The 25,821-nt window shown below is 40.7% G+C and overlaps 1 protein-coding gene across 2 annotated transcripts in view; it reads left to right on the plus strand.

Annotated features, from left to right (window-relative positions):
* APC (APC regulator of Wnt signaling pathway) overlaps positions 1-25,821 on the plus strand; it is a 200,229-nt gene that overhangs the window by 137,871 nt on the left and 36,537 nt on the right. For both annotated transcript variants that reach the window (XM_077817310.1, XM_077817311.1), the window contains 2 exons: positions 2,532-2,615; positions 18,062-18,166. In XM_077817310.1, the coding sequence (XP_077673436.1) occupies positions 2,532-2,615; positions 18,062-18,166 (189 nt within the window). The remainder of the gene's footprint in view (positions 1-2,531; positions 2,616-18,061; positions 18,167-25,821) is intronic.

Consider the following 25,821-nt stretch of genomic DNA (forward strand, 5'->3'; position numbering starts at 1 on the left):
TCTGTTTTGTTGTAAGTATTGTGACAGGGTCGGGCCAGATGGCTATGGGAGAGTAATAGAAGGCAGATATATTAGCCCCAGGCTAAGTAGGTCCCTTTTCCCTGGGTAAGGTAACAGGGAAGGTTCCAGAACAATCAGGAACCTTCTGGAGACAATTAAGACAAGCTGATTAGAACACCTTCAGCCAATCCAGAAGCTGCTAGAATCAATTAAGGCAGGCTAATCAGGGCACTTGGGTTTTAAAAAGGAGCTCACTTCAGTTTGTGGTGTGCGTGTAAGGAGCTGGGAGCAAGAGGCACTAGGAGCTGAGAGTGAGAACGCGGACTGTTGGAGGGCTGAGGTGTACAAGCATTATCAGACACCAGGAGGAAGGTCCTATGGTGGGGATAAAGAAGGTGTTGGGAGGAGGCCATGGGAAAGTAGCCCAGGGAGTTGTAGCTGTCGCACAGCTGTTCCAGGAGGCACTCTAGACAGCTGCATTCCACAGGGCTCTGGGCTGGAACCCGGAGTAGAGGGTGGGCCGGGTTCCCCCCAAATCCTCCCAACTCCTGGTCAGACACAGAGGGAGTCGACCTGGACTGTGAATTCAGAAAAACAGCAAAGCTGAGGGCTGCTCTGAAGCTCCAAGGCAAGCAAATCCGCCAATAAGCACAAGACCCACCAAGGCAGAGCAGGAACTTTGGCACAGTATATAGAAAACTGGCAAAGGCTGACTATTTAGTGACAACAACTGTGGAAACTTCTTGATTCATAAGTAAGGCTGTGAGTCTGTCACAGAAGTCACGGATTCCGTGACTTTCTGTGACCTCCATGGCATCTGCAGCAGCCGGTATGACTGGCCCGGGGGCCGCTTGAGCAGCTCGGGCAGCCCCTGGACCAGCTGCTCCGACTGCTGCTGCTGGGGCAGTCTCGGGCTACCCTCCCTCCCAGTAGCAGCAGGAGTTGGTGTGGGAGGGGGCTCAGGGCGGGGTTTGGGGCACGGGCTCCAAGCGGTGCTTATCTCGGGGCTGATGCTCAGAAGCGGCAACACATCCCTCAATTCCTAGGTGGAGGAGCAGCCAATCAGCTATTCGCGCTGCCTCTGCCTGCAGGCACCATCCTGGCCAACAGGCACTGTGGAGCCGGCGCTCAGGGCAGGGGCAGCGCGCAGAGCCACCCTGGCCACGCCTGTGCCTAGGAGCCAAGGGACATGTTGCCATTTCTGGGGAGCTGCGCAGAGCCAGGTAGGGTGCCTGCAGCCCTGCCCGCCCCCACAGCAGCAGCAGGGCACCCGGGCCGCCCCCCAGCACCCGCAGTGCCCCTGAGCCGCTGCCACCACCCCCTGTAAGCACCCAAGTTTTAGTTAGGGGTATATTGTACAAGTCATGGACAGGTCACGGGCCACGAATTTTTGTTTACTGTCCATGACCTGTCCATAACTTTTACTAAAAATACCCATGATTAAAATGTAACCTTTATTCATCAGCACCAGAAAAATTATCAGGCAGTTCTTCCAAATGTTCCAGTTCCATTCTTATGAGTAAGCTGAATATGACATTTACAAAAATGCTTGAGCAGAAAAAAGTATTTCCAAATATTTCAATATTCTGCATCCTCACAATAATAAGTCATACAGAGTGGAGTAACAGTATGATGTAACACCCACAACTGGTCACAGGCTAATTGCTTATAAACTGGACTCTTTATAGTAGCAACAGAATACCTTTAAAAAATAATGTAACTCCCATTTTGGGAGGATGAAAATGTTTTCTCAACCCTAAAACTATGAGAGAGATCTGGTTTTAGTGTCCGTTAATATCAGACTGTTACTCTTGACTTCTTTTGAAGTTTACCTTTATTTTTTTGCTTAGTTTCCTATTGTTGCTACTTAGCAAGACTTCTGTATATAATACTGTCTTACTGCCTTTTATTATGCAAATTGGTGTTTCTGAAGTCAGTTTTCAGTAATGTAGAAGTAACTGTGATAGGGCTAACACAGGACTGTAGTAATATTCATAGTTCGCCCAAAGAATGGCTAATAATACATGGAAGTTATTCAGTATTTTACAGGCTGAAAACACTCTGCAAATGTAAATCCTCGCAAAACCTCTGTGCAGGATAGCTATGTATTTAGTTTTATCTATATTTTACAAACAGGGCATCTAAGACAGTGAGGTGAAGTAACTTTCTCAAGACAACATGATACATCAATGACAAAGGGAGGAAACTGTTTAGGCGGAAAAAGTGTTTTCTGGCTAATGTGTCTCTTACCATACTTTAATAGTTTATATAGTATGTCAGTTTAATAATAGATCCAAATTAATGTCAGTTGTGTTAAAAATCCAGATGACCATTACGCTGTGTAAAGTATTTTCACGTATGCCTCTTTCATGCGTACGCGCAGTTACTGAAATTATCACACTAATGAAGTAGTTCTGTTTTGTAGTCAACAGTTTTTGCCATAAACTCTTTTTTCACATTGTCATTTTCTACAGTAAATATTTCTTTTTAAAAAAAAAAAACTATAAATTTGAAAATTTATTCATTTTTAGGTAAGGGTGGCAAGAATTCAGCAAATAGAGAAAGACATACTTCGTATACGACAGCTCTTGCAGTCACAAGCAGCTGAAGCAGAGGTTAGTGAGCATTTGCCTTTTTTTGCTTAGAGGATGTGCGCACGTGTGTTTGTATGGTTAAAGCAAAGCAAAAAGTCAATCCATCAACACTTAATAGAATGAACTGGGTGGGCTAGAATATTTTGGCTCAATAAATGACATGTTGTAATTACAGTATATCTTGATGTTGGTTCCTCTGCTATAGTCTTTCTTTTCCTAGTCTTATCTTTGCGGGGGAGGAAGAAATATTAGTTTTGCTGCTAGTACTACTGTTCTTCTGCTTCAGCCAAGAAAATGGGTGCCTCTTGCTTTCTCAGCCATTGTAGCTTTATGAATTAATCAGTGGGAATTGCAGAGAGTGTCTTCTGTCTTCCTTGGCAGTACATTTTAATAACATTACTTCAGTGTACTTCAAATGAGCTAAAGCTAGAGATGCAGAGAGCAGCTTGGGTTACCGCTGCTCTACGGGTGTGGTGAGTACTGATATTTCAGTTAAAAATCCAGGTTCAAGAATTCAATAAAGAGACAAGACTGCAATACCTTGGAAAGGTTAGGACTGAGATTTAGCTCGTAACTATTATAGCCAGACTATTTGGTCAAAGGATTTGTCATGTTGTTTTCCTAATATATCTGACAAGTTGGAGTATAGTAATTCTCTTTCTAAATTTAGAGATCTGATAAGGCGTTATGTGGTTTGTTAATCTTCTGAGAAGTACAGATAGGAAAAGGGTGAATGCTTATCCAGTTTGTGTGAGACCTTATTTTAGAAGTCTTATGTCACGCTTCTACAGGAAAATACTGATATATAAATAAAGATAACAGGATTCCTGTGTTATTACATGCCAGCATCTATTATAGTGGTCACCAGTAGCAGCCACTGTAATTAAGTTGTAAATCAGTTTCCTTTATGAGCCCATTTTACATACTTGTATCTTACCCAAACATTGACCACTGGGGCTGAAATTTTCCATAGTTGGTCTGTGTCCAAAATTGTGTTTTTAAGTTCAAGAAAATGTTCGTCATTTTGGAATTGAGAGGATAAAAACTAGCTTTTTTTCTAATATAAAAATAGTTCTGATTGTTTTTAAGAGAATAACTAACAGACTTCTTGTAGTATGGGGCCCAAAACTGGACACAGTACTCCAGATGAAGCCTCACCAATCCCGAATAGAGGGGAATGATCACGTCCCTCGATCTGCTGGCAGTGCTCCTACTTATACAGCCTAAAATGCCGTTAGCTGTTTTGGCAACAAGGGCACACTGACTCAAATCCAGCTTCTTGTCTGCTGTAACCCCTAGGTCCTTTTCTGCAGAACTGCTGCCTAGCCACTCAGTCTCTAGTCTGTAGCAATGCATGGGATTCTTCCATCCTAAGTGCAGGACTCTGCACTTGTCCTTGTTGAACCTTATCAGATTAAATGTACCCCCAAGTTTTACCTCACTTAAAAACTACTTGCAGCTCATCTCCAGCTGTGTGGGGATGCTACTGGAGAGCAGCATGCGTGGAGGAGCAAGGCTGGAGTGAGAAATTATTCTAAGGGGCAGAGATAGCAGTCATAGCTAGTCATCCACACCTGGATCACAAATTGAGGATCTGTAGAGCTGGTACCAGGTGATATGGGAACTATGGCTGAGCATTTCAGAAACTCGGGGGCTAAAGGGGGAGGGGAAAGAGAGGGAGGTTCTGCCAACAGACTCAGGAGGTTCACTAGCTGGGGGAGATGGTATCTTGCTGTCAAATATTATAGCCACCCCTGGTGTAAGGCAGTGCGAGCATGGATTAGCATGGAAATATTACACACATTTAGATAGTGTGGGTGCTATGGGCTCATTCGATCTGGAAGAAGAATCCGTGTCAAACGCTCAGCTCCTATATCACCAATTGATATGTCTTGTGTAGACAAGGCCTCCCCCATTCTGCTGCAGGATTGTGGTACAATATGTAATACCCTCCCACTCTTTAGGGACCCTAATAGCACTTGGACACAACTACAGAATTAAGGACCATTTTTATCTAAACTTAAGTTATCTTGCCAGTGAGTATTTGGAGACTCTTCAATACACAAATAGGCCATGGCAGCATATCACATCAATGCAACTTCAGAAGGGGCTGGTTTTAGGGGCAAGAAATATATGTGACTACCTGGTTATTGTTTTTACTGAAAACTATAAAATTTAAAGCTCTTTGGGACATATAATATGTTTTTTTACAGTGCCTACTATAGTGAGGCCCAACTTTCTTGTGGTCTTTAGATGCTACTACATTACACACAAGCAACCATTTGTTGTTCCATTAGGTTGGCATCTTTGTGGCATATATAAGGCTCCTATCCTTGTAGAATCTAGGACCAGTAGAAACTAGTAGTATAAGCTTGGGTAATATATCGTACCAAAAAAATTCAGCCTGAAAGAGACATTCAGAATAGAAAATTTCAGTCCAAAAGGTTAACGTTTGGCAAAATTTTATAAGCAACTGAAAACCGGGTATTATAATGAAAAGTGTCGGGAAACTTTACCTACAGAGGTGGCACTGCCACCTCTGCCTTTAAGACCCATGTTACATATATATTCTGTGGAATGAAATGCTTACGCTATATTTAGGAGCCATCTACCTGTTTTGTTCGCAGTACATTTTTGAGTGAGGGCACCTCAAAAGATGAACAGTTTTGGCTGGCAACTACAAATGTAAATTTGCATACAGATAACTTTTTTAAAAAGCCATTTTGCTGTAAATGCCTTCCTTAAATATTTTACTTTGTTTTAATTTACTGTACAGGTACAAGCACTGTCAACATAATATTCATAATTTGTAGTAGGTGAAGTGTGTTTTCATTGGATGATGATGATTTCTGTAGACAAAAGAGAGAGGATTTATTTTACCCAGAGATTATTTTCATCAAGCTTTAAGCTGTTTTTCTTATGCAACATGAGTAATTGCAGCTGTTAGGGATTTGGCAGACTAGTATTTTTCTTTGTGATTCAACAGCAGCAAAATTCAGCTTCATTTGTTTTAGTCTAGTGATTGGACCCTATTTTTCTGTTCATCCAGTATCCTTTGTTTTCAATTTCTTTTTTTTTTTTTTTTTTTTGTATCTGTGGTGGAATTACAGTAAAATAAACATTTATTCTTTTCGTATCTTCAGAATGGGGGAGTACCTTCAGTGTTTGAACCTCAAAAAAATAAAATGCATTGTGAAGTAACAATTCATTTTTGCCCAGAAAAGCCATCAATTGCAGCAAACAGTTGACTACCTTTGCAAATGATTAGTCACTGTTGTTCAAAATTAGAGCTATTGCTAGCCAATCAGTACAGTGATGATAAAAGCTCCACTATTGGAACAGATTTCAGGAAGGAGGGAGAGAGAGTGTGTTTGTTTCCGCCCATGCAATGCCCTGTACTTTAGTAGAAGGTACACTAACCTGCAAGCCCAGAGGCTATGAGTTCTAGCCCAGGCTTTTCCACCAACTGCTGTTGATATTTTTGTGCACTTCACAACCCGTACTATGAGCTAGGGTCTCAGACTGCTACCTTGAGGGATAACTATTATTCACCCATTTCAGATAAGATAACTTGCACAAGGTTATTTTAGGCAGTAATTGGAATAGAACCAGGCTTCTAATATAACAAAGCCAAGGCTAGAGTGGATAAAAATCAAGTTTTTAATTCTAATCTGATCTTTTTATTTAAATTGGATGTTTAGATTTCAGTTAAATATTTTTCATTTTACAAATAAGCCTATTTAAAATTAAATTTGAAATTGACAACCTATGTTAAGTCCTAAACTTACTACAAGCTATTAAAATAATTTAAATTAAATAAATAAAATATTAAGCAGTACACTGTGCTGCCAAAGTTTTAAAGAGTGTCAAACCATTGAACTGGTGGAAGTCACTGGCTAAGCACTGGATCACAGAATTCTAATAGGTGGGGAGGCATGATTTCCCTTTTCAAAAGCTGTTTACTTTTCCCCAACAAATTGTTTTAATCTATGTGTTTGATAATTCTGTTCTTTTCTATAGTTTCAACCAATTTGCCTGGTACTAAAGATAGGCTTACCGGCCTGTAATTGCCAGGAATGCCTCTGGAACTTTTCTTTAGTGCACTAGATGAGGTACACCACATGTTGTGATAGCCATTTGTTGGATCCCTGGATCTTGAAAGGCGTGTTGTGGGAGTGTTGATCATTGATCATAGCAGTGGAGATATGTCTACAGATTTTGGATCTGTTGTTCTGGCACGGTCTGGTGCTGTTTTGAGTTGGTGTGTCCTGGTGTGTGGAGAATTTGCTTCTGTTGATGAACTAGGAGAGTTTGGAGGGTTGTATGAAGGCCAGAAGAGGGGGTCTGGAAAGACTTCTTTCAGGATGTGGTCCCCATTGAGTATGGGTGGTAATTGTTTAATGATACCTTATATGGGTTAGTGTGGTGCTAGGTGACAAAGAGGGGTGAGTGATCGGGGAGGGGGTTTTATTTCTATATTGAAACAGGTTCTTGCAGGGTGTCTGGGTGACACACCTTTCATAACATATAGAGTACCTCATCCAGTGCACTAAATGCCCAAGTAACAGCTATGTGGGTGAAATGAGACAATCACTATGTTCTCAAATGATTTCTCAGAGAAAAATAATAAAAGACAAAAACACATCATCATCTGTGGATGAACACTTTTCACAAAGCGATCACCTCTATAGTTGACCTCTCAGTCCTCATCCTCAAAGGAAACCTGCACAACGCCTTCAAAAGATGAGCATGGGAACTTAAATTCATAACTTTGCTAGACACTAAAAATCATGGACTGAATAGAGACAATGAATTTATGGCTTATTACAACAATCTGTAACTCACTAACTCCCACCCACACACAGGTTTTTTCCCCCTCTTTTCTCTCCTGTGACTGGAGAGGTATTTACTGGACAAGTCACCTAGAATGATTCCATTAAATGTGTTAACTACTTAGACTAAACAATCTGTATTTAGCTGTGACACACTGAGTGCATTGCCCAGACCTGAAGGAGAGCTCTGTGTAAGCTCCAAAGCTTGTCTTTCTCACCAACAGAAATTAGACTCATAGACTTTAAAGTCAGACAGGGCCATCATGATCATCTAGTCCAGTGGTTCTCAAACTGTGGGTCAGGATCCCATTTTAATGAGGTTTCCAGGGCTGGCTGAAACTTTCAGGGGCTCAGGGCTGAAGCCCAAGCCCTACTGTCCGGGGCCGAAGCCAAAGCCCGAGGGATTCAGCCCTGGGCAGTGGGGCTCGGGTTACAGGCCCCCTGACTGCGGCTGAAGCCTTTGGGCTTCAGCTTTTACCCCTTTCCCGCCTGGGGTGGTGGGGCTCAGGCAGGCTCAGGCTTCGATCCACGTCCTGGGGTTGTGTAGTAATTTTTGTTGTCAGAAGGGAGTCGCAGTGCAATGAAGTTTGAGAACCCCTGATCTAGTCTGACCTGCACATTTCAGACCGCCGAACCTCACCGACCCATGCCTGTAAATAAACTCCTAGGCTCTGGCTGAGTTACTGAAGTCCTCAAATAATGGTTTAAAGACTTCAAGTTACACTAGTTTAAACCTCCAAGTGACTCATGCCCCAAGCTGCAGAGGAAAGCGAAAACCCCCCATGGTCACTCCGAGTCTGATCTGAGGGGAAATTCCTTCCCTATCCCAGATATGGCAGTTAGTTAAACCCTGAGCATGTGGGCAAGACCCACCAGGCAGATACCTGGGAAAGAATTCTCTATAACAACTCAGAGCCCTCCCCATATAGAGTACCATCTCCAGCTGTTGGGGATTTTTGCTACTGACAGTCGCCAATGGGCAACAGACCATTGTAGGCAGTCCCATCATACCATCCCCTCCAAAAACTTAATAAGCTCAGTCTTGAGGCCATTTAGTTTTCTTGTCCCTACTACTCCCCTTGGAAGGCTGTTCCAGAACTTCACTCCTCTGATGGTTAGAAACCTTCTCCTAATTTTGAGCCGAAACGTGTTGATGGTATCCCTGATATTTATTACTCTGTATTTATAGAGAGCAATCATATCTCCCATCAGCCTTCTTTTTGTTAGGCTAAACAAGCCAAGATCCTTGAGTCTCCTCTCATAAGGTAGGTTTTCCTTTCCTCAAATAATTCTAGTAGCCCTTCTCTGCACCTGTATCAGTTTGAATTCATCTTTCTTAAACATGGGAAACCAGAATTCGAGATGCTGTCTCAGGAGTGCCTTGTATAATGGTACTAACACTTCCATGTCTCTACTGGAAATACCTCATCTAATGCATCCTAGGACTGCATTAGCTTTTTTCACAGCCGCGTCACATTGGTGGCTCATAGTCATCCTGTGATCAACCAATACACTCTGGTATTTCTCTTCCCCTGTTGCTTCCAACTGATAAGTCTCCAGTATATAGCAAAAATTCTTGTTGTTAGTCCCTAAATGCATGACTTTGCACTGTTAAATTTCATCCCATTTCTATTCCTCCAGTTTACAAGGTCATCCAGATCTTCTTGTATGATATTCTGGTCCTCCTCCGAATTGGCAATACCGCCCAACTTTGTGCCATCTGCAAATTTTATTAGGATATTCTCACTTTTTGTGCCAACGTCAGTAATAAAAATGTTAAGTAAGATTGGTCCCAAGAGCAGTTACTGAGAAACTCCACTAGTAACCTCCCTCCAGCCTGACACTCTACCTGTCAGTAACACCAGTTGTAGTATCCCCTTTAACCAGTTCCTTATCCACCTTTCAATTCTCATATTAATCCCCATCTTCTCCAGTTTAACTAATAATTTCCCATGTGAAACTGTATCAAATGCCTTACTGAAATCCAGGTAGATTAGATCTACTGCATTTCCTTTGTGTAAAAAATCATTTATCTTCTGAAAGAGTGAAATCAGTTTGGTCTGGCACGATCTACCTTTTGTAAAACCATGTTATGTTTTATCCTGATTACCATTCACCTCCACATCCTTAATTACTTTCTCTTTCAAAGTTTGTTCCAAGACCTTGCATACAATTGAGGTCAAACTAACAGGTCTGTAGTTTCCTGGATCACTTTTTTTCCCCTCCTTCTTAAAATTAGTATTATCAATTCTCCAATCATAGGGTACAAACTCCGAGTTTACAGATTCATTAAGAATCCTTGCTAGAGGGCTTGCAATTTCATGTGCCATTTCCTTTAATATTCTTGGATGGAGATTACCTAGGCCTTCCAATTTAGTCCCATTAAACTGTTTGAATTTGACTTCCACCTTGGATGTGGTAATTTCTACCTCAATACCTCATAGCCATTAGCCACTCTGCCACTACCCCTAAACTCTTCATTAACCTAATTAAAAACCGAGGCAAAGTATTTGTTTAGGTGTTGGGCCATGCCTAAATAATCTTTAATCTCCACCCCCTCCTCAGTGCTTAGTGGTCCCACTTCCTTTTTTGTTTTCTTCATTCTTCATTTCTTGATTAATCGCTGTTAACTCAAAAAAATGAATCATGATTAATTGCAGTTTTAATCACACTGTTAAACAATAGAATACCAATCGAAATATATTAAATATTTTGGATGTTTTTCTACATTTTCAAATATATTGATTTCAATTACAACACAGAATACGAAGTGTACAGTGCTCACTTTATATTATTTTTATTACAAATCTTTGCACTGTAAACATGATAAACAAAAGAAATAGTATTTTTCAGTTCACCTCATACATGTACCATAGTGCAATCTCTTTATTGTGAAAGTGCAACTTACAAATGTAGATCTTTTTTGTTACATAACTGCACTCAAAAACAAAACAATGTAAAACTTTAGAGACTACAAGTCCCCTCAGTCCTACTTCTTGTTCAGCCAATTGCTAAGAGAAACAAGTTTGTTTACATTTACAGGAGTTAATGCTGCCCGCTACTTATTTACAATGTCACCTGGAAGTGAAAACAGACGTTCACATGACACTTTTGTAGCCGGCATTGCAAGGTATTCATGTGTCAGATATGCTAAACATTCATATGCCCCTTCATGCCTTGGCCGCCATTCCAGAGGACATGCTTCCAGGCTGATGATGCTCGTTTAAAAAAAAAGTGTTAATTAAATTTGTAGCTGAACTCCTTGGGGGAGAATTATGTCTCCTGCTCTGTGTTTTACCTGCATTCTGCCATATATTTCATGTTACAGCAGTCTCGAATGATGACCCAGCATGTTGTTCGTTTTAAGAACACTTTCACAGCAGATTTGACAAAACTCAAAGAAGGTACCAATGTGAGATTTCTAAAGATAGCTGCAGCACTTAACGTAAAATTTAAGAATGTGAAGTGCCTTCCAAAATCTGATTGGGACAGAGTGTGGAGCATGCTTTCAGAAATGTTAAAAGAGCAACACTCCGATGCGGAAACTACAGAATGCAAACCACCAAAAAAGAAAATCAACCTTCAGCTGGTGGCATCTGTCTCAGATGATGAAAATGAATATGTGTTGGACTTCACTGCTTTGGATCGTTATCGAGCAGAACTGAGCATCAGCATGGACCACGGGTGGGCGAACTACGGCCCGGGGGCTGCATCCGGCCATCCAGACATTTTAATCTGGCCCTTGAGCTACCATCAGGGAGCGAGGTCCGGGGGTCGCCCTGCTCTAGCCGGGGAGCGGGGTCGAGGGCTTCCCCTGCTCCATGCGGCTCCCAGAAGCAGCAGCAAGTCCCCTATCTGGCTCCTATGAATATAGGCAGCCAGGGGGCTCCACCCACTGCCCCTGAGCCAAGCGCTGCTCCCGCAGTTCCCATTGGCTGAGAACCACCCCTGTTCCCCCTTCCTCCCTCCAAACCCCTTGGACCCAGCCTGGAGCATCCTCCTGCACCCGCAACCCCTCAGCCCCACCCCAGAGCCTGCAACCCTAGCCAGAGCCCTTACTCTTCCCCCACCCAGCACCCTAACCCCATGCCCCAGCCTGGAACCCCCTCCCACATGATGAACTCCTCATTTCTGGCCCCATTCCAGAGCCCACACCCTTAGCTGGAGCCCTCACCCTCTCCCATACTCCAACCCTCAATTTCATGAGCATTCATGGCCCGCCATACAATTTCCATCCCCAGATGTGGCCCTCAGGCCAAAACTTTTGCCCGCCCCTGGCATGGACACATGTCCTCTGGAATGCTGATTGAAGTATGGAGGGACACATGAATCTTTAGCGCATTTGCCACATAAATATCTTGCAATGACGGCTACAACAGTGGCATGTGAACGCCTGTTCTTGCTGTCAGGTGACCTTGTAAACAAGAAGCAGGCAGCGTTATCTCCTGCAAATTGTGACCAAACTTGGGTTTTTTGAGCGATTGGCTGAACAAGAAGTAGGACTGAGTGGACTTGTAGGCTCTCAAGTTTTACATTATTTTATTTTTGAATGCAGTTATTTTTTGTACATAATTCTACATTTGAAAAGTTTAACTTTTGTGATAAAGAGATTGCACTACAATACTTGTATTAAATGAATTGAAAAATGTTATTTTTAATTTTTACAGTGCAAATATTTATAATAATAAATGTAAAGTAAGCACTGCACACTTTGTATTCTGAGTTGTAATTGAATTCAATATATTTGAAAATGTGGAAAACATCCAAAAATATTTATAAAAATAGTATTCTATTCATAGAATCATAGAATATTAGGGTTGGAAGAGACCTGAGGAGGTCATCTAGTCCAATCCCCTGCTCAAAGCAGGACCAACATCAAGTAAATCATCCCAGCCAAGGCTTTGTCAAGCCGGGCCTTAAAAACCTCTAAGGATGAAGATTCCAGCACCTCCCTAGGTAACCCATTCCAGTGCTTCACCACTCTCCTAATGAAATAGTGTTTCCTAATATCCAGCCTAGACCTCCACAACTGCAACTTGAGACCATTTCTTCTTGTTCTGTCATCTGCCACCACTGAGAACAGCCTAGCTCCATCCTCTTTGGAACCTCCCCTTCAGGTAATTGAAGGCTGCTATCAAATTCCCCCTTCCCCCCCTTTCTCTTCTGCAGACTAAATAAGCTAAATCAGCCTCTGCTCGTAAGTCATGTGTCCCAGCCCCCTAATCATTTTCGTTGCCCTCCGCTGGATTCTCTCCAATTTGTCCACATCCCTTCTGTAGTGGGGGGAGCAAAACTGAACACAATACTCCAGGTGAGGGCTTACTAGTGCCGGATAGATGGGAATAATCACTTCCCTCGATCAGCTGGGAATGCTCCTGCTAATACAGACCAATATGCCAATTGGCTTTCTTAGCAACAAGGGTACACTGCTGACTTCTACCCAGCTTCATGTCCACTGTAATCCCCAGGTCCTTTTCTGCAGAACAGCTGCTTAGCCAGTCGGTCCCCAGCCTGTAGCAGTGCATGGGATTCTTCCTTCCTAAGTGCAGAACTCTGCACTTGTCTTTGTTGAACCTCATCAGATTTCTTTTGGCCCAATCCTCCAATTTGTCTAGGTCACTCTGGACCCTATCCCTACGCTCCAGCATATCTACCTCTCCCCCCAGCTAAGTGTCATCTGCGAACTTGCTGAAGATGCAATTCATCCCATCATCCAGATCATTAATAAAGATATTGAACAAAACCTGCCCCTGGACTGACCCCTGGGGCTCTCCGCTTGATACCCGCTGCCAACTAGACATCGAGCCATTGATCACTACCTGTTGAGCCTGACAATCTAGCCAGCTTTCTATCCACCTTAAAGTCCATTCATCCAATCCATACTTTTTTTAACTTGCTGGTAAGAATACTGGGGGAGACCGTATCAAAAGCTTTGCTAAAGTCAAGATATATCACATCCATGGCTTCCCCTATATCCACAGAGCCAGTTATCTCATCATAGAATGCAATCAGGTTGGTCAGGCATGACTTGCCCTTGGTGAATCCATGCCGACTGTTCCTGATCACCTTCCTTTCCTCCAAGTGCTTCAAAATGGATTCCTTGAGGACCTGCTCCATGATTTTGCCGGGGACTGAAGTGAGGCTGACCAGTCTGTAGTTCCCCGAGTTCTCTTTCTTCCCTTTTTAAAATATGGGCACTATATTTGCCTTTTTCCAGTCATCCGGGACCTCCCCCGATTGCCACGAATTTTCAAAGATAATGGCTAATGGCTCTGCAATCACATCAGCCAACTCCCTCAGCACCTTGGATGTATTAGATCTGGACCCATGGATTTGTACATGTCCAGCTTTTCTAAATAGTCCTTAACCTGTTCTTTCACCACTGAGGGCTGCTCACCTACTCCCCATGCTGTGTTACCCAGTACAGCTGTCTGGGAGCTGCCCTTGTCTGTGAAGACTGAGGCAAAAAAAGCATTGAGTACTTCAACTTTTTCCACATCATCTGTCACTATGTTGCCTCCCCCATTCAGTAAGGGTTCCACACTTTCCCTGTCCACCTTCTTGTTGCTAACATATCTGTAGAAATCCTTGTTGTTACCCTTCACATCCCTTGCTAGCTGCAACTCCAGTTGTGCCTTGGCCTTCCAGATTACATCCCTGCATGCTCTAGTAATATTTTTATACTCCTCCCTAATCTTCTGTCCAAATTTCCACTTTTTGTAAGCTTCCTTTTTGATTTTAAGCTTATTTAACAGTGTGATTAATCACAATTAATTTTTTTTAATCACTTGATAGCCCTACTATAAAACCTTTTACTGCTGGTTTTAATTCCCTTTGCAAGCTTCAACTATGGTTAGCTTTTGGCAGTTCTCACTTTCTCTTTCTGACCTCCAAGAGGTAGCTTTCCCTGCTGATCCCTGCCATCTTCCATTCCTTGTAGGCGTTCTGCTTTCTCTTAATCACCTGTTTGAGATGCTTGCTCATCTTCATCCACCTTGCAACCCTACCCTATGAATTTTTCCCTCTTGCTTGGGATCTAGGCTTCAGATAGTGTCTGCAACTTTGACTTAAAGTAATTCCAAGCCTCCTCCACATTCAGATCCTTGAGTTCTTCAATCCAGTCCACTTTCCTAACTAATTCCCTTAATTTTTTAAAGTTAGCTCCTTTAGCACCTTGATCATCCAGGGGCCCTACTGCCTTTTTGGCAGGCTTCCTGTTTTTCATGTATTTTAAAAAGTATTTGCTGTTAGTTTTTGTCTCTTTTGCAAGTTGCTTTTTGAATTCTCTTTTGGCCTGCTTAATTATACATGACTTGCCAGAGTCTGTGTTGCTTTTTTTTTTCCTCAGTAGGATTTGGCTTAGTTTTTAAAGGGTGTCTTTCTGCCTCTAACCACCTCTTACTCTGCTATTTAGATTCTCTTACTGTTTGTTTTGTTGTGTATACATTTAATCTGAGCTTCTGTTATGGTGTTTTTAAATCGTCTTGAAGCAATTTGTAGGCATTTCATCCTTCTGACTGTTCCTTTTAATTTCCATTTAACTGGTTTCCTCATTTTTGTGTAGTTCCTCTTTTTGATGTTAATTGCTGTTGTGGTGGGTTTCTTTGGTATATTGCCCCCTACAAGAATGTGAAACTTAATTACATTATGGCTATTACCAAGCGGTTCAGCTATATTCACCTCTTGGATCAGATCCTGTGCAACACTTAGGATAAATCAAGAATTGCCTCCCCTTGTAGGTTCTAGGACTAGCTGCTCCAAGAAGCAGTCATTATTGGTGTCTAGAAATGTTATCCCTGCATTCTGCCCTGAGGGATGTGTCTGTCCAAACTGTGTGCTCCTCTGCACCTGTCAGCTTTCCCCCAGCCCTTAGTTTATAAACTTCTCTATGACCTTTTTAATTTTACATACCAGCATTCCGTTTCTGTTTTGGCCTAGGTGGAGCCCATTCTTCTAGGCTCCTCCTTTCCCAAAAGTTTCCCCCTTTCCTAATAAACCTAAATCCCTCTTCACAACACCATCGTCTCATCCACTCATTGAAATCCTGCAGTTCTGCCTATTTATCTAGCCGTGTGCATAGAACTGGAAGGATGTCAGAGAATGCTACCATGGATTTCCTGGACTTTAATCTCTTACCTAGCAGCCTAAAATTGGCCTCAAGGACCTCTCTCTTACCCCCCCGTGTCATTGGTATCTACATGACCACTGGCTGCTCCTGAGCATTGCACATAAATCTATCTAGATGTCTCAAGAGGTCCACAACCTTCATAACTGGCAGACAGTTCACCGTGCGATTTTGGTCATCACAATATTTCTAATAATCAAATCCCCCATTACTATCACTTGTTTCTTCCTAATAACTGGGGTCCCCTCCTCTGCAGGGGTATCCTCAGTGTGAGAGGATATCATGACATCATCTGGAAGGAGATGTTGTAGAACATGTTTAGAAGTGAATTTGGATGTTTCGTTAATATTTGTTTTACTGTTGCATTTTGTGTGTGTTTTTGGTTAATGCGAGCAGTTCCTTTAAGAACAAGGTGTAGCAGACTGAGAATGTGGTTGAGATACGGAGCAAATGTATGAAATTTTGCCATGTGTTCAAAGTGTGGAAGACCTAGGGGGCCTGGGTAAGTTACAGAAAAGTCAGAACTTGATTTAATAAATTTATCTTTCCAGAAAGTAAGGCTTATTCTCACCAACTGTCTTGGGGCATAGCTAATGAGCAATAAAGGTTTTCGCCTCTAGGTCATCCGTCTAAATCTTGCCCTGTTCAGCAGAGATTAAAAGGTGTTCCCATCTAATGGATAGTTGAGTCCCAGTTGCAGCTCCCACATGTTAAACTCACCACCATGCTTTGGTCTAGTTTGTAAACTCTTTAGGGCAGGAGCTATTTCTTACTTTGTGTTTGTACAGTGCCTAGCCCAACAGGGCCCCAGTCTCAGTTGAATCCTCTAACCAGAGCTCTTGTACTGGGAGCCAGAATCGCCTTACTTGCTATAAACTGGAAAGACTCAACAACATTGTGATTGTCTCACAAACATACTGGTGGGCAGGGGAAGTTCAGGAATCAAAAAGATTAAAAATGATTTAATCTTTTATTTTAATCATGATTTTTGGAGGTTGACTTGTGATTTCTTTTTTTTCCACTGTTTGGGGTTGGTAATGTTGATATTAACCCAGGTGCAGCCTGCAATAGTCACATGTAAAATGGCCACTTTCGGGCTTTAGCAGCTTCTCCTTCCCAAATGTAAAGGGTCTGCTACCAAAAAGGCATGCCATAAGAGAGTGAATCCACAGTGGGAAGATTAATAATAACTAAGCAATCATAGGTTTCAGAGTAGCAGCCGTGTTAGTCTGTATTCGCAAAAAGAAAAGGAGTACTTGTGGCACCTTAGAGACTAACCAATTTATTTGAGCATAAGCTTTCGTGAGCTACAGCTCACTTCATCGGATGCGTTCAGTGGAAAATACAGTGAGGAGATTTATAAACACACAGAACATGAAAAAATTAGTGTTTATCATGCACACTGTAAGGAGAGTGATCACTTAAGATGAGCTATTACCAGCAGGAGAGTGGGCGGGGAGGGAGAAAACCTTTTGTAGTGATAATCGAGGTGGGCCATTTCCAGCAGTTAACAAGAAAGTCCGAGGAATAGTGGGGCGGGGGGGGGGGAATAAACAAGGGGAAATAGTTTTACTTTGTGTAATGACTCAAGGAGAAGCTCCAACAGAAGGGGGTAGTGGTAGTGACAAAAATTTAGTTTTCATTCAGTTAAACAGAGGAAGATTTTACTTCCATAAAGAACTGAAGCATCTGTTTTCACCAGGTTTTCTACATCATTTGTGACAGGTTTCAGAGTAACAGCCGTGTTAGTCTGTATTCGCAAAAAGAAAAGGAGTACTTGTGGCACCTTAGAGACTAACCAATTTATTTGAGCATGAGCTTTCGTGAGCTACAGCTGATGAAGTGAGCTGTAGCTCATGAAAGCTCATGCTCAAATAAATTGGTTAGTCTCTAAGGTGCCACAAGTACTCCTTTTCTTTTTACATCATTTGTATTTATTTCGGTATACAAAGATTAGGTTTGGTATGACCATATTGTTAAAGCTTTGTTCACATTAAGATGGATACACTTGTGTTTCTCACATTAACAATAAAATGTGGATTCCTTTATTATGGTATAGATATACCATCTGTGTATCATTCTATCCACCCAGAAAGTGTTTGTATTTGGTTGTGAAGTTTAAGTAATAATTTAACTGTACTAGCCTTAGTCTCCAGTAAATGCATAGATTGTGTGACAGTGCAGAGGAGACAGTTGTTTGCTCCAGTTCTGTTCTATTTCTGATAGTGATGTGAGCACAGCTGGTGGAGGATGGTGTTTCTGTGTCTCACAGCAAATCCTTTGTCTTACAGGGCTATAATCCTCAGAGGACATGCTTCGCTTTCATCTTACAATTTTGCTAAGACAGTCAGTCTCAGTTGCTAATTATTGAGGCTAGAGGTTATGAAATACAAAGCACAGTTCAATGGCTTTGTGAAGCTACGACATAGATGCATTCACAGCTTAGAAAGCTTTGACTGATAAGTGTACTCCATTTCTATATGTAATGCCGTAAACTCTTGCATTAACAGAGGGCACCTCAAAGCAAGCATGATTCAGGCTCACATGAAGCAGAGAGGCAGAATGAAGGTCAAGGAGCAGCAGAAATCAGCATGGCAACTACTGGTAATGGTCAGGTAAAGTAAATATTTATTGGTAACATTTTTAAATATAAAAAATGTCACTCTTATGGGTGTGATCTGGAAATTCTGCTGTATGTAATTGTGCTTCAATGGATTTCTTCAGAGGTATTAATTCTGAAAAGGCTGACATTTTTCTTTATTTCTGTTGGGAGGGAAGAAAGCTGTCAAAGTGGTTACAAAGGATATTTTAATGAGATAGAATTTAAATATTCCATAACACAAGACTCTATTTTCTTTTGCTTAAAATGGTTAACACGGATACATTTAAGCAGGGATAAGCCAATAGTTTGGTAGAAAAAATGATTTTTTCCTATTTGTAACTATTTGTGTTTGTTATGATTTAATGATGGAATTTACTCAAAAATTTCAGTTCAGAAATGATCACTGAAAACACCACTATTTAAAAAATTAAGTGACAAGTTTCTCATTACAAATAATTACAAATATTATTGTAATTACAAATAATTCCTGTTTCTTAGTTAAATGCATTACATAAACCTCTGGAACGAAAAATCTCATCAGAGGTAATCTGCATGTGTGCTGAAGGGTTATGTACATGCTCATTTCATATTTGTCATTGCTATTCCTTTAATACTTAAATATATTACTGGGTGAAATTTAGGACTACACTAATTCTTTAAATGCAAATTTCTTTAATATTCATCAAGAGTAAGATAGTTTTCTTTGACTTAATAATTTTATATTTTGATTTATTTTACTGTGCTATAATACCACTTGCTTCATTATCTACAAGTATTGCTCAGACTTTCATTTTAGTAATGCAGGTTCTCATAACCTCAAACAATAATATGACAGTGCAATTCATATGTAAGATTTTTCTGTTTTTTACCTTTTGTTTGTGGAATTATTTCAATCCCTTTTAAAGTATTGTGCACACAATGATTTGTGAGAAGGATCATGTCTGTGGTATGGCTCAAATATTTCATTAGATTAAACACTAAGCACAGTCCCTAATTTTTCTATTAAGATGTATTTCATCACAGTTTGGAACCCAATTCTCTTTGCTACATCTGAGCAGTTGCCTGAGGCCCCTATTCTAATCCTGATGACAGCATTATTCTAAAGGAGAAAAAAATAGTTCAGTGATGCTTTTGGGCTGAAAGCATAATGTGTTTAAATAATTCATGCATTGTGGCCACATGTTCTTTCTCGTGTGAATGGGAAGTTATTTTGGACAAGAGAGATTTTTTTGGAGGAGGAAGAAAGGGGTGCCTGTCTTGTACCCAGAAAGAATCATATCAGTTAAGGAGTAGCTCTCTTTTTGGGGGGCATAGAATTTGAGCAATTTGGAGTTAATATCAAGCTACAGGACGAAAATATTATGGCTGTGGGATCTGAATTTGTGCCGCTATGAGATGTAAGGGGATTATTTACTTTTAGTGCAAGGGCAGGGAAAGGAGGCTTAATGGATTGGCCACTAGTGTTTTATTTCTGGGAACCCAGATCAGTCCACCATGTACCCTTGAGCAATGAGGATTAAACAGAGTGCAAAAAAAAAAAAATCAACCTAATTGTTTGGGGCTAGCTTGAGGCTAGCTAACAGTAAGCAGTAAGACAAGCAATCTGAATTGAAGATTTGCCCATTGTGGACAGTATTTTTCAGGACTCAGTCATGTTCTCTTCTGTACCTCCTCTGCTCTGCAGTACTGTGCTGACAGCAAAATGAACTTTACTAAAATCTTGATTTTTTTGCAAGCTGTCTGTAGGATTTTAATGAATTTCACTGCTTTATTAGTAAACTGCATCAAAATACAGGAAAACAATATAAAGGAAGAAAAATAAAGCACAGATGAAACAACAACAAGGGCATGAAAGAATATAATATTAAAAGGAAGGAGTATAAAAGGGGAAATTGCAGGGAAGGATGCTACACAAGAATGGGATTGAAGCAAGGTGGGTGGAGGGAGAGCACATGAGAATTGGGGAGAGAAAAGAGTCTACCCAAGAAGCATGTAAGTTATCAACTTTGGTCTCTTGCCAGTTTGTCAAATCAGTTACTACCTATTTTTGGTAGTAGTGATTTCAGTTCAGTCTTTAGTGCACCAGTAATAAAGATAATTGGGTTTGATTTGGGCCTCTTGGCAAAGTAGAAGGAGCCAAAAGACTCAGTTATCATGTTAACTACCTCTAAGCTCTGAAGAAAATAGCCTGTCCAGGTCAGGGTTGATATAATTGTTAGGACAGAATGGAAAAATGTGTGCTATTTTTGTCTGCCCCATAACGGGCTTTAATATCTAATGTTTCCAACTTGCCACTTTTTTACCTTCTTGGGTAGAATGCACATATTACAATTAATCAATAGTGTAACATTTTTGGCACATTTTGAATAAAAAAAAATACACTGCGTGTGTAACCCTTAGATCACAACTTGAAATCAAGTTGAGCGGAAAGAGATGCTGTCAAGATAAAAACAGTATTAATAATTATACCTTAGATTGTTAAAATTGAAAGAATTGTAGAAGTCTACTATACTTTCACTGTTTACAAACTTTCTTTAATTTTTTAATTTCTCTCAGGGAAATAAGGGCTTGTCTATATGGAAAAATTATACTTGTATAAGGAAAGGTGTGAATTTAAACTGCTGTAGTTATGCCAGTGTAATTCCTCATGTGGACACTTATTCTAGAATCAGAATGACTTTTTGTGACTTAGTTTATGTAAAATCTAAATTTGGGACAAATTTTACAATGAGATTATGTGACCAAAAGTAGGGTTTGATGTAATTTACAAACTGAGCAGTAGTTATTCTGCTATTCAGTACGTTACTTCACTTTATTCTATTGTACTGTAGAACTGTTTTTATTCACAAACAAATTGTATACCATAGGCAGGGCTGGTCTTGTTAAAACACAGGATTAGGAGTCAAGAGTCTATTCTTGGCTCCATTACTTACTACCTGATCAGTGTTTGATTTCCCTGTTTTTAAAATGAGAATGATACTTCCCTGCCTCACAAGTATATTGTAGGACTTAATTCATTAATATTTGTGAAGCACTTTGAGATTCTTGAATGGAAAGTGTTAAGTTCTGAGTATTATTACTATTTTCATTGTCTAATTGTTTTTCAAAATTGTGTTGTGAGCATTTTCTTTCTGTTCGTCCATAAATGGTAGAAATACTAAATTGTTTTTCTTACACTGTATTGGCCATTTATAAAGCACTTCAAGGAAATTGTGGTTTCATTTAAAACAGCTGTTAATTAGGTCTTAGAAAATGTTTTGTTTGGAAAAAATGACCTTGAGTGAATAAAATACTTTGAAAATAATTTATTTTTAAAATAATGCTAATAATTTTATACATTCATTTTTATTTTTTGGACAATCAGTTGCAGGATAGGGTCACCTAGCTAGTGGTCAGATATTCAGAGAAACTGAGCACCATAGCTCCCTGTAATGCCAGTGGAGTGTTGGGTGCTCAGGATCCGTGAAAATCTTTGGTGCACAAATAAGAATTTAGGTAATTAACTTTAGTCACCTATATTAGAAAATTTTGGCCTAAGATCATACTGAAGAACCTCTTAATCTCTGTTTCTAATTTGAATTATCTTTTAAAACTAGTATATTTTAAAAAAAACCAAAAACCTACAATTAAAACATTTTAAAATTACTCTTGTGCAGGCTTTTAAATGTGACTTAATCTGCAAATTAAACAATAAAATAAAAACAAATAACATGTTTCTTGTAGGATTTGCATCTATGATTCCACCACAGTTAAGTTTTTTTGTTTTTTTTAAAGTTAAGGCCCTTCAAGTACCTTCAAGGGGAACTACACAAAAATGAGGAGGTTAGTGAAACAGAAATTAAAAGGTACAGTACCAAAAGTAAAATCCCTGCAAGCTGCGTGGAAACTTTTTAAAGACACCATAATAGAGGCTCAATTTAAATCAGGGATCTCAAACTCAAAACACCACGAGGGCCACATGAGGACTAGTACATTGGCCTGAGGGCTGCATCACTGACGCCTTTTCATACAAAGATACAAAAGCCCCGCCTCTCTGCCCCACCCCTGCCCCTACTCCACTCCTTCCCCAAAGTCCCCACCCCAACTCCGCCCCTTCCCTGCCCCTATTCCAGCCCCTTCCCCAGATCCACGCCCTGGCCCTGCCTCTTCTTCACCTCCTCCCCTGAGTGTGCCACGTCCCCGCTTCTCCCCCTTCCCTCCTGGAAAGTCCTAAGCACCACCAAACGGCTGTTTGGTGGCAGGAAGCGCTGGGAGGTAGGCAGAGGAGCGGGGATGTGGCACGCTCGGGGGGGGAGGTGGAAGCGGGTGGGGGAGGGGGTGAGGAGAGCTATGGCGGGCTGAAGGAAATAACTCCTTGGGCTGCGTGTTTGAGACCCCTGACCTAAATGAATACCCCAATTTAAAAAACATAGTAAGAGAAACAAAAAAGAGCTACTGTGGTTAAACAACAAAGTAAAAGAAGCAGTGAGAGGCAAAAAGGCATCCTTTAAAAAGTGGAAGATAAATCCTAATGAGGAAAATAGAAAAGAGCATAAACTCTGGCAAATGAAGTGTAAAAATATAATTAGACCAGAAAAGAATTTGAAGAACAGCTAGCCAAAGACTCCAAAAGTAATAGCAAAATTTTTTTTAAATACGTCAGAAGCAGAAAGCCTGCTAAACAACCAGTGGGGCCACTGGACGATCGGGATGCTAAAGAACACTCAAAGACAATAAGGCCATTGTGGAGAAACTAAATGAATTCTTTGGATCGGTCTTCACTGTTAAGGATGTGAGGGAGATTCCCAAACCTGAGCCATTCTTTTTGGGTGACAGATCTGAGGAACTGTCCCAAATTGAGATGTCATTAGAGGAGGTTTTGGAACAAATTGATAAACTAAACAGTAATAAGTCTCCAGGACCTGATGGTATTCACCCAAGAGTTCTGAAGGAACTCAAATGTGAAATTGCAGGACTACTAACTGTCATCTGTAACCTATCGTTTAAATCAGCTTCTGTACCAAATGACTGGAGGATAGCTAATGTGATGCCAATTTTTAAAAAGGGCTCCAGAGGTGACCCTGGCAACTACAGGCCAGTAAGCCTCATTTCAGTACCACGCAAATTGGTTGAAACTATCATAAAGAACAAAATTGTCAGACACATAAATGAACATAATTTGTTGGGAAATAGTCAACATGGTTTTTGTAAAGGGAAATCATGCCTCACCAATCTACTAGAATTCTTTGAGGGGGTCAACAAGCATGCAGACAAAGGTGATCCAGTGGATATAGTGTATTTAGATTTTCAGAAAGCCTTTGACAAGGTCCCTCACTAAAGGCTCTTAAGCAAAATAAGCAGTCGTGGGATAAGAGGGAAGGTTCTCTCATAGATTGGTAACTGGCTAAAAGATAGGAAACAAAGGGTAGGAATAAATTATAAGTTTTCAGAATGGAGAGAGGTAAATAGTGGTGTCCCCCAGGGATCTGTACTGGGCCCAATCCGTATTCATAAACAATCTAGAAAAAGGGGTAAACAGTGAGGGGGCAAAATTTGCAGATGATACAAAACTACTCAAGATAGTTAAGTCCCAGGCAGACTGTGAAGAGCTACAAAAGGATCTCACAAAACTTGGTGACTGAGCAACAAAATGGCAGATGAAATTTAATGTTGATCAATGCAAAGTAATGCACATTGGAAAACAAAATCCTAACTATATATATACAATGATGGGACCTAAATTAGCTGTTACCACTCAAGAAAGAGATCTTGGAGTCATTGTGGATAGTTCTCTGAAATCATCCACTCAATGTGCAGCGGCAGTCAAAAAAGCGAACAGAATGTTGGGAATAATCAAGAAAGGGATAGATAATAAGACAAAAAATATCATATTGCCTCTATATAAATCCATGGTACGCCCACACCTTGAATACTGCGTGCAGATGTGGTCGACCCATCTAAAAAAAATATGTATTGGAATTGGCAAAGGTTCAGAAAAGGGCAACAGAAATGATTAGGGGTATAGAGCGGCTTCTGTATGAGGAGAGATTAATAAGACTGGGACTTTTCAGCTTGGAAAAGAGGCAACTAAGGGGGGATATGATAGAGGTCTATAAAATCATGAGTGGTATAGAGAAAGTAAATAAGGAAGTGTTGTTTACTCCTTCTCATAATACAAGAATTAGGGGCCACCAAATGAAATTAATAGGTAGCAGGTTTAAAACAAACACAAGCAAGTATTTTTTCATGCAACGCACTGTCAACCTCTGGAAGTCCTTGCCAGAGGGTGTTGTGAAGGTCAGTACTATAACGGGGTTCAAAAGGGAGCTAGATAGATTCGTGGAAGATACATCCATCAATGGCTATTAGCCAGGATGGGCAGTGATGGTGTCCCTAGCCTCTGTTTGCCAGAAGCTGGAATTGGGTGACAGGGCATGGATCACTTGATGATAACCTGTCTGTTCATTCCCTTTGGGGCACCTGCCATTGGCCACGGTCAGAGGACAGGATACTGGGCTTGTTGGACCTTTGGTCTGACCCAGTATGGTCATTCTTATGTACCTATAAATCTTAATTATTATAACAGCCAATTGAGTCTAGTTTAATTTTTAGATGACTAAAGGGTAGAATTAGTTAGATGGGCAGTATACTGGTGTGGTTTTGGTGTAAGGCTATGTCTACACTACAGACCTTAGATATACTACTGCAGCTGTGCCACTGTAAGGTCTCCCATGGGGCCGCTCTATGCTGATGGGAGAGAGCTCTCCCACCAGCATAATTAAACCACACCAATGAGCAGCAGTAGCTATGTTGGTGGGAGAGCATCTCCCGTTGACATAGCTCTGTCTACACCAGCGCTTTTGTTGGTGAAACTTATGTCGGTCAGAAGTGGTTTTTTTTTCACACCCCTGGGTGACAAAAGTTTTACCGACAAAAATGCTAGTGCAGACAAAGCCTAAGTCTATATCACAGTACCTACGGTACAAGTATGCATATCTTTGATATCTCTCTCTTCTATTAAACAGATTCTCTTTAGCCACTCTCTCTTGTTTGCTGAGAAGGAGGGGAACCACACGAGAACAGAAAGGCTAAAGAGGCCCTCTAAGAGTATAAAAAACTTGAATTTGATTTGCTATAGTTCTATTAAACGTTTAGCCTAGTGGTGGGGTTTGGGTTTAAGATTTTCAGTTCCTTATTCTAGTTTTAAATACCAGTTTTTCAAAAATAATTATTTAGTAGTAGTTTCAGTAAAAATTCAGTTGTAAAGTTAATATTCACTGTGGAATATCTGTATCTATATGAATAGCCATAATTTTAAAACGCCACTAAAAATAGCCCTATCTTAAAACAATAAAATTGTGATTATTGTCCTTTGATCTTATTAATGACATCTGATGCTGACTGGTTATGTTAACATTTTTTCTGGTGATACAGAAGCAAATTGCAATAACTATCCAAGATCTCTACCTCCTGACTTCCAGGCTAGCAGAGATCTGAGATTTCTGCAGAGGCAGAATATTCAGCCGCAGAGGAGCAAGAGTGTCTAACGTCTCTCTGCTGTGACTCTTGCGGTCAGTATAAGAGTTCCTTTGATGAACTGCAAGAAAAGCATTTCTGCCTTAGGGAGAAGGAGCACTAAAACTACTGGGGGAGGTTTCTAGAGGCCTAGAAAAGCATGAGAGAATTTAA

Source organism: Eretmochelys imbricata, chromosome 5, assembly GCF_965152235.1.
Source record: "Eretmochelys imbricata isolate rEreImb1 chromosome 5, rEreImb1.hap1, whole genome shotgun sequence".
Lineage (NCBI taxonomy): Eukaryota > Metazoa > Chordata > Testudines > Cheloniidae > Eretmochelys > Eretmochelys imbricata.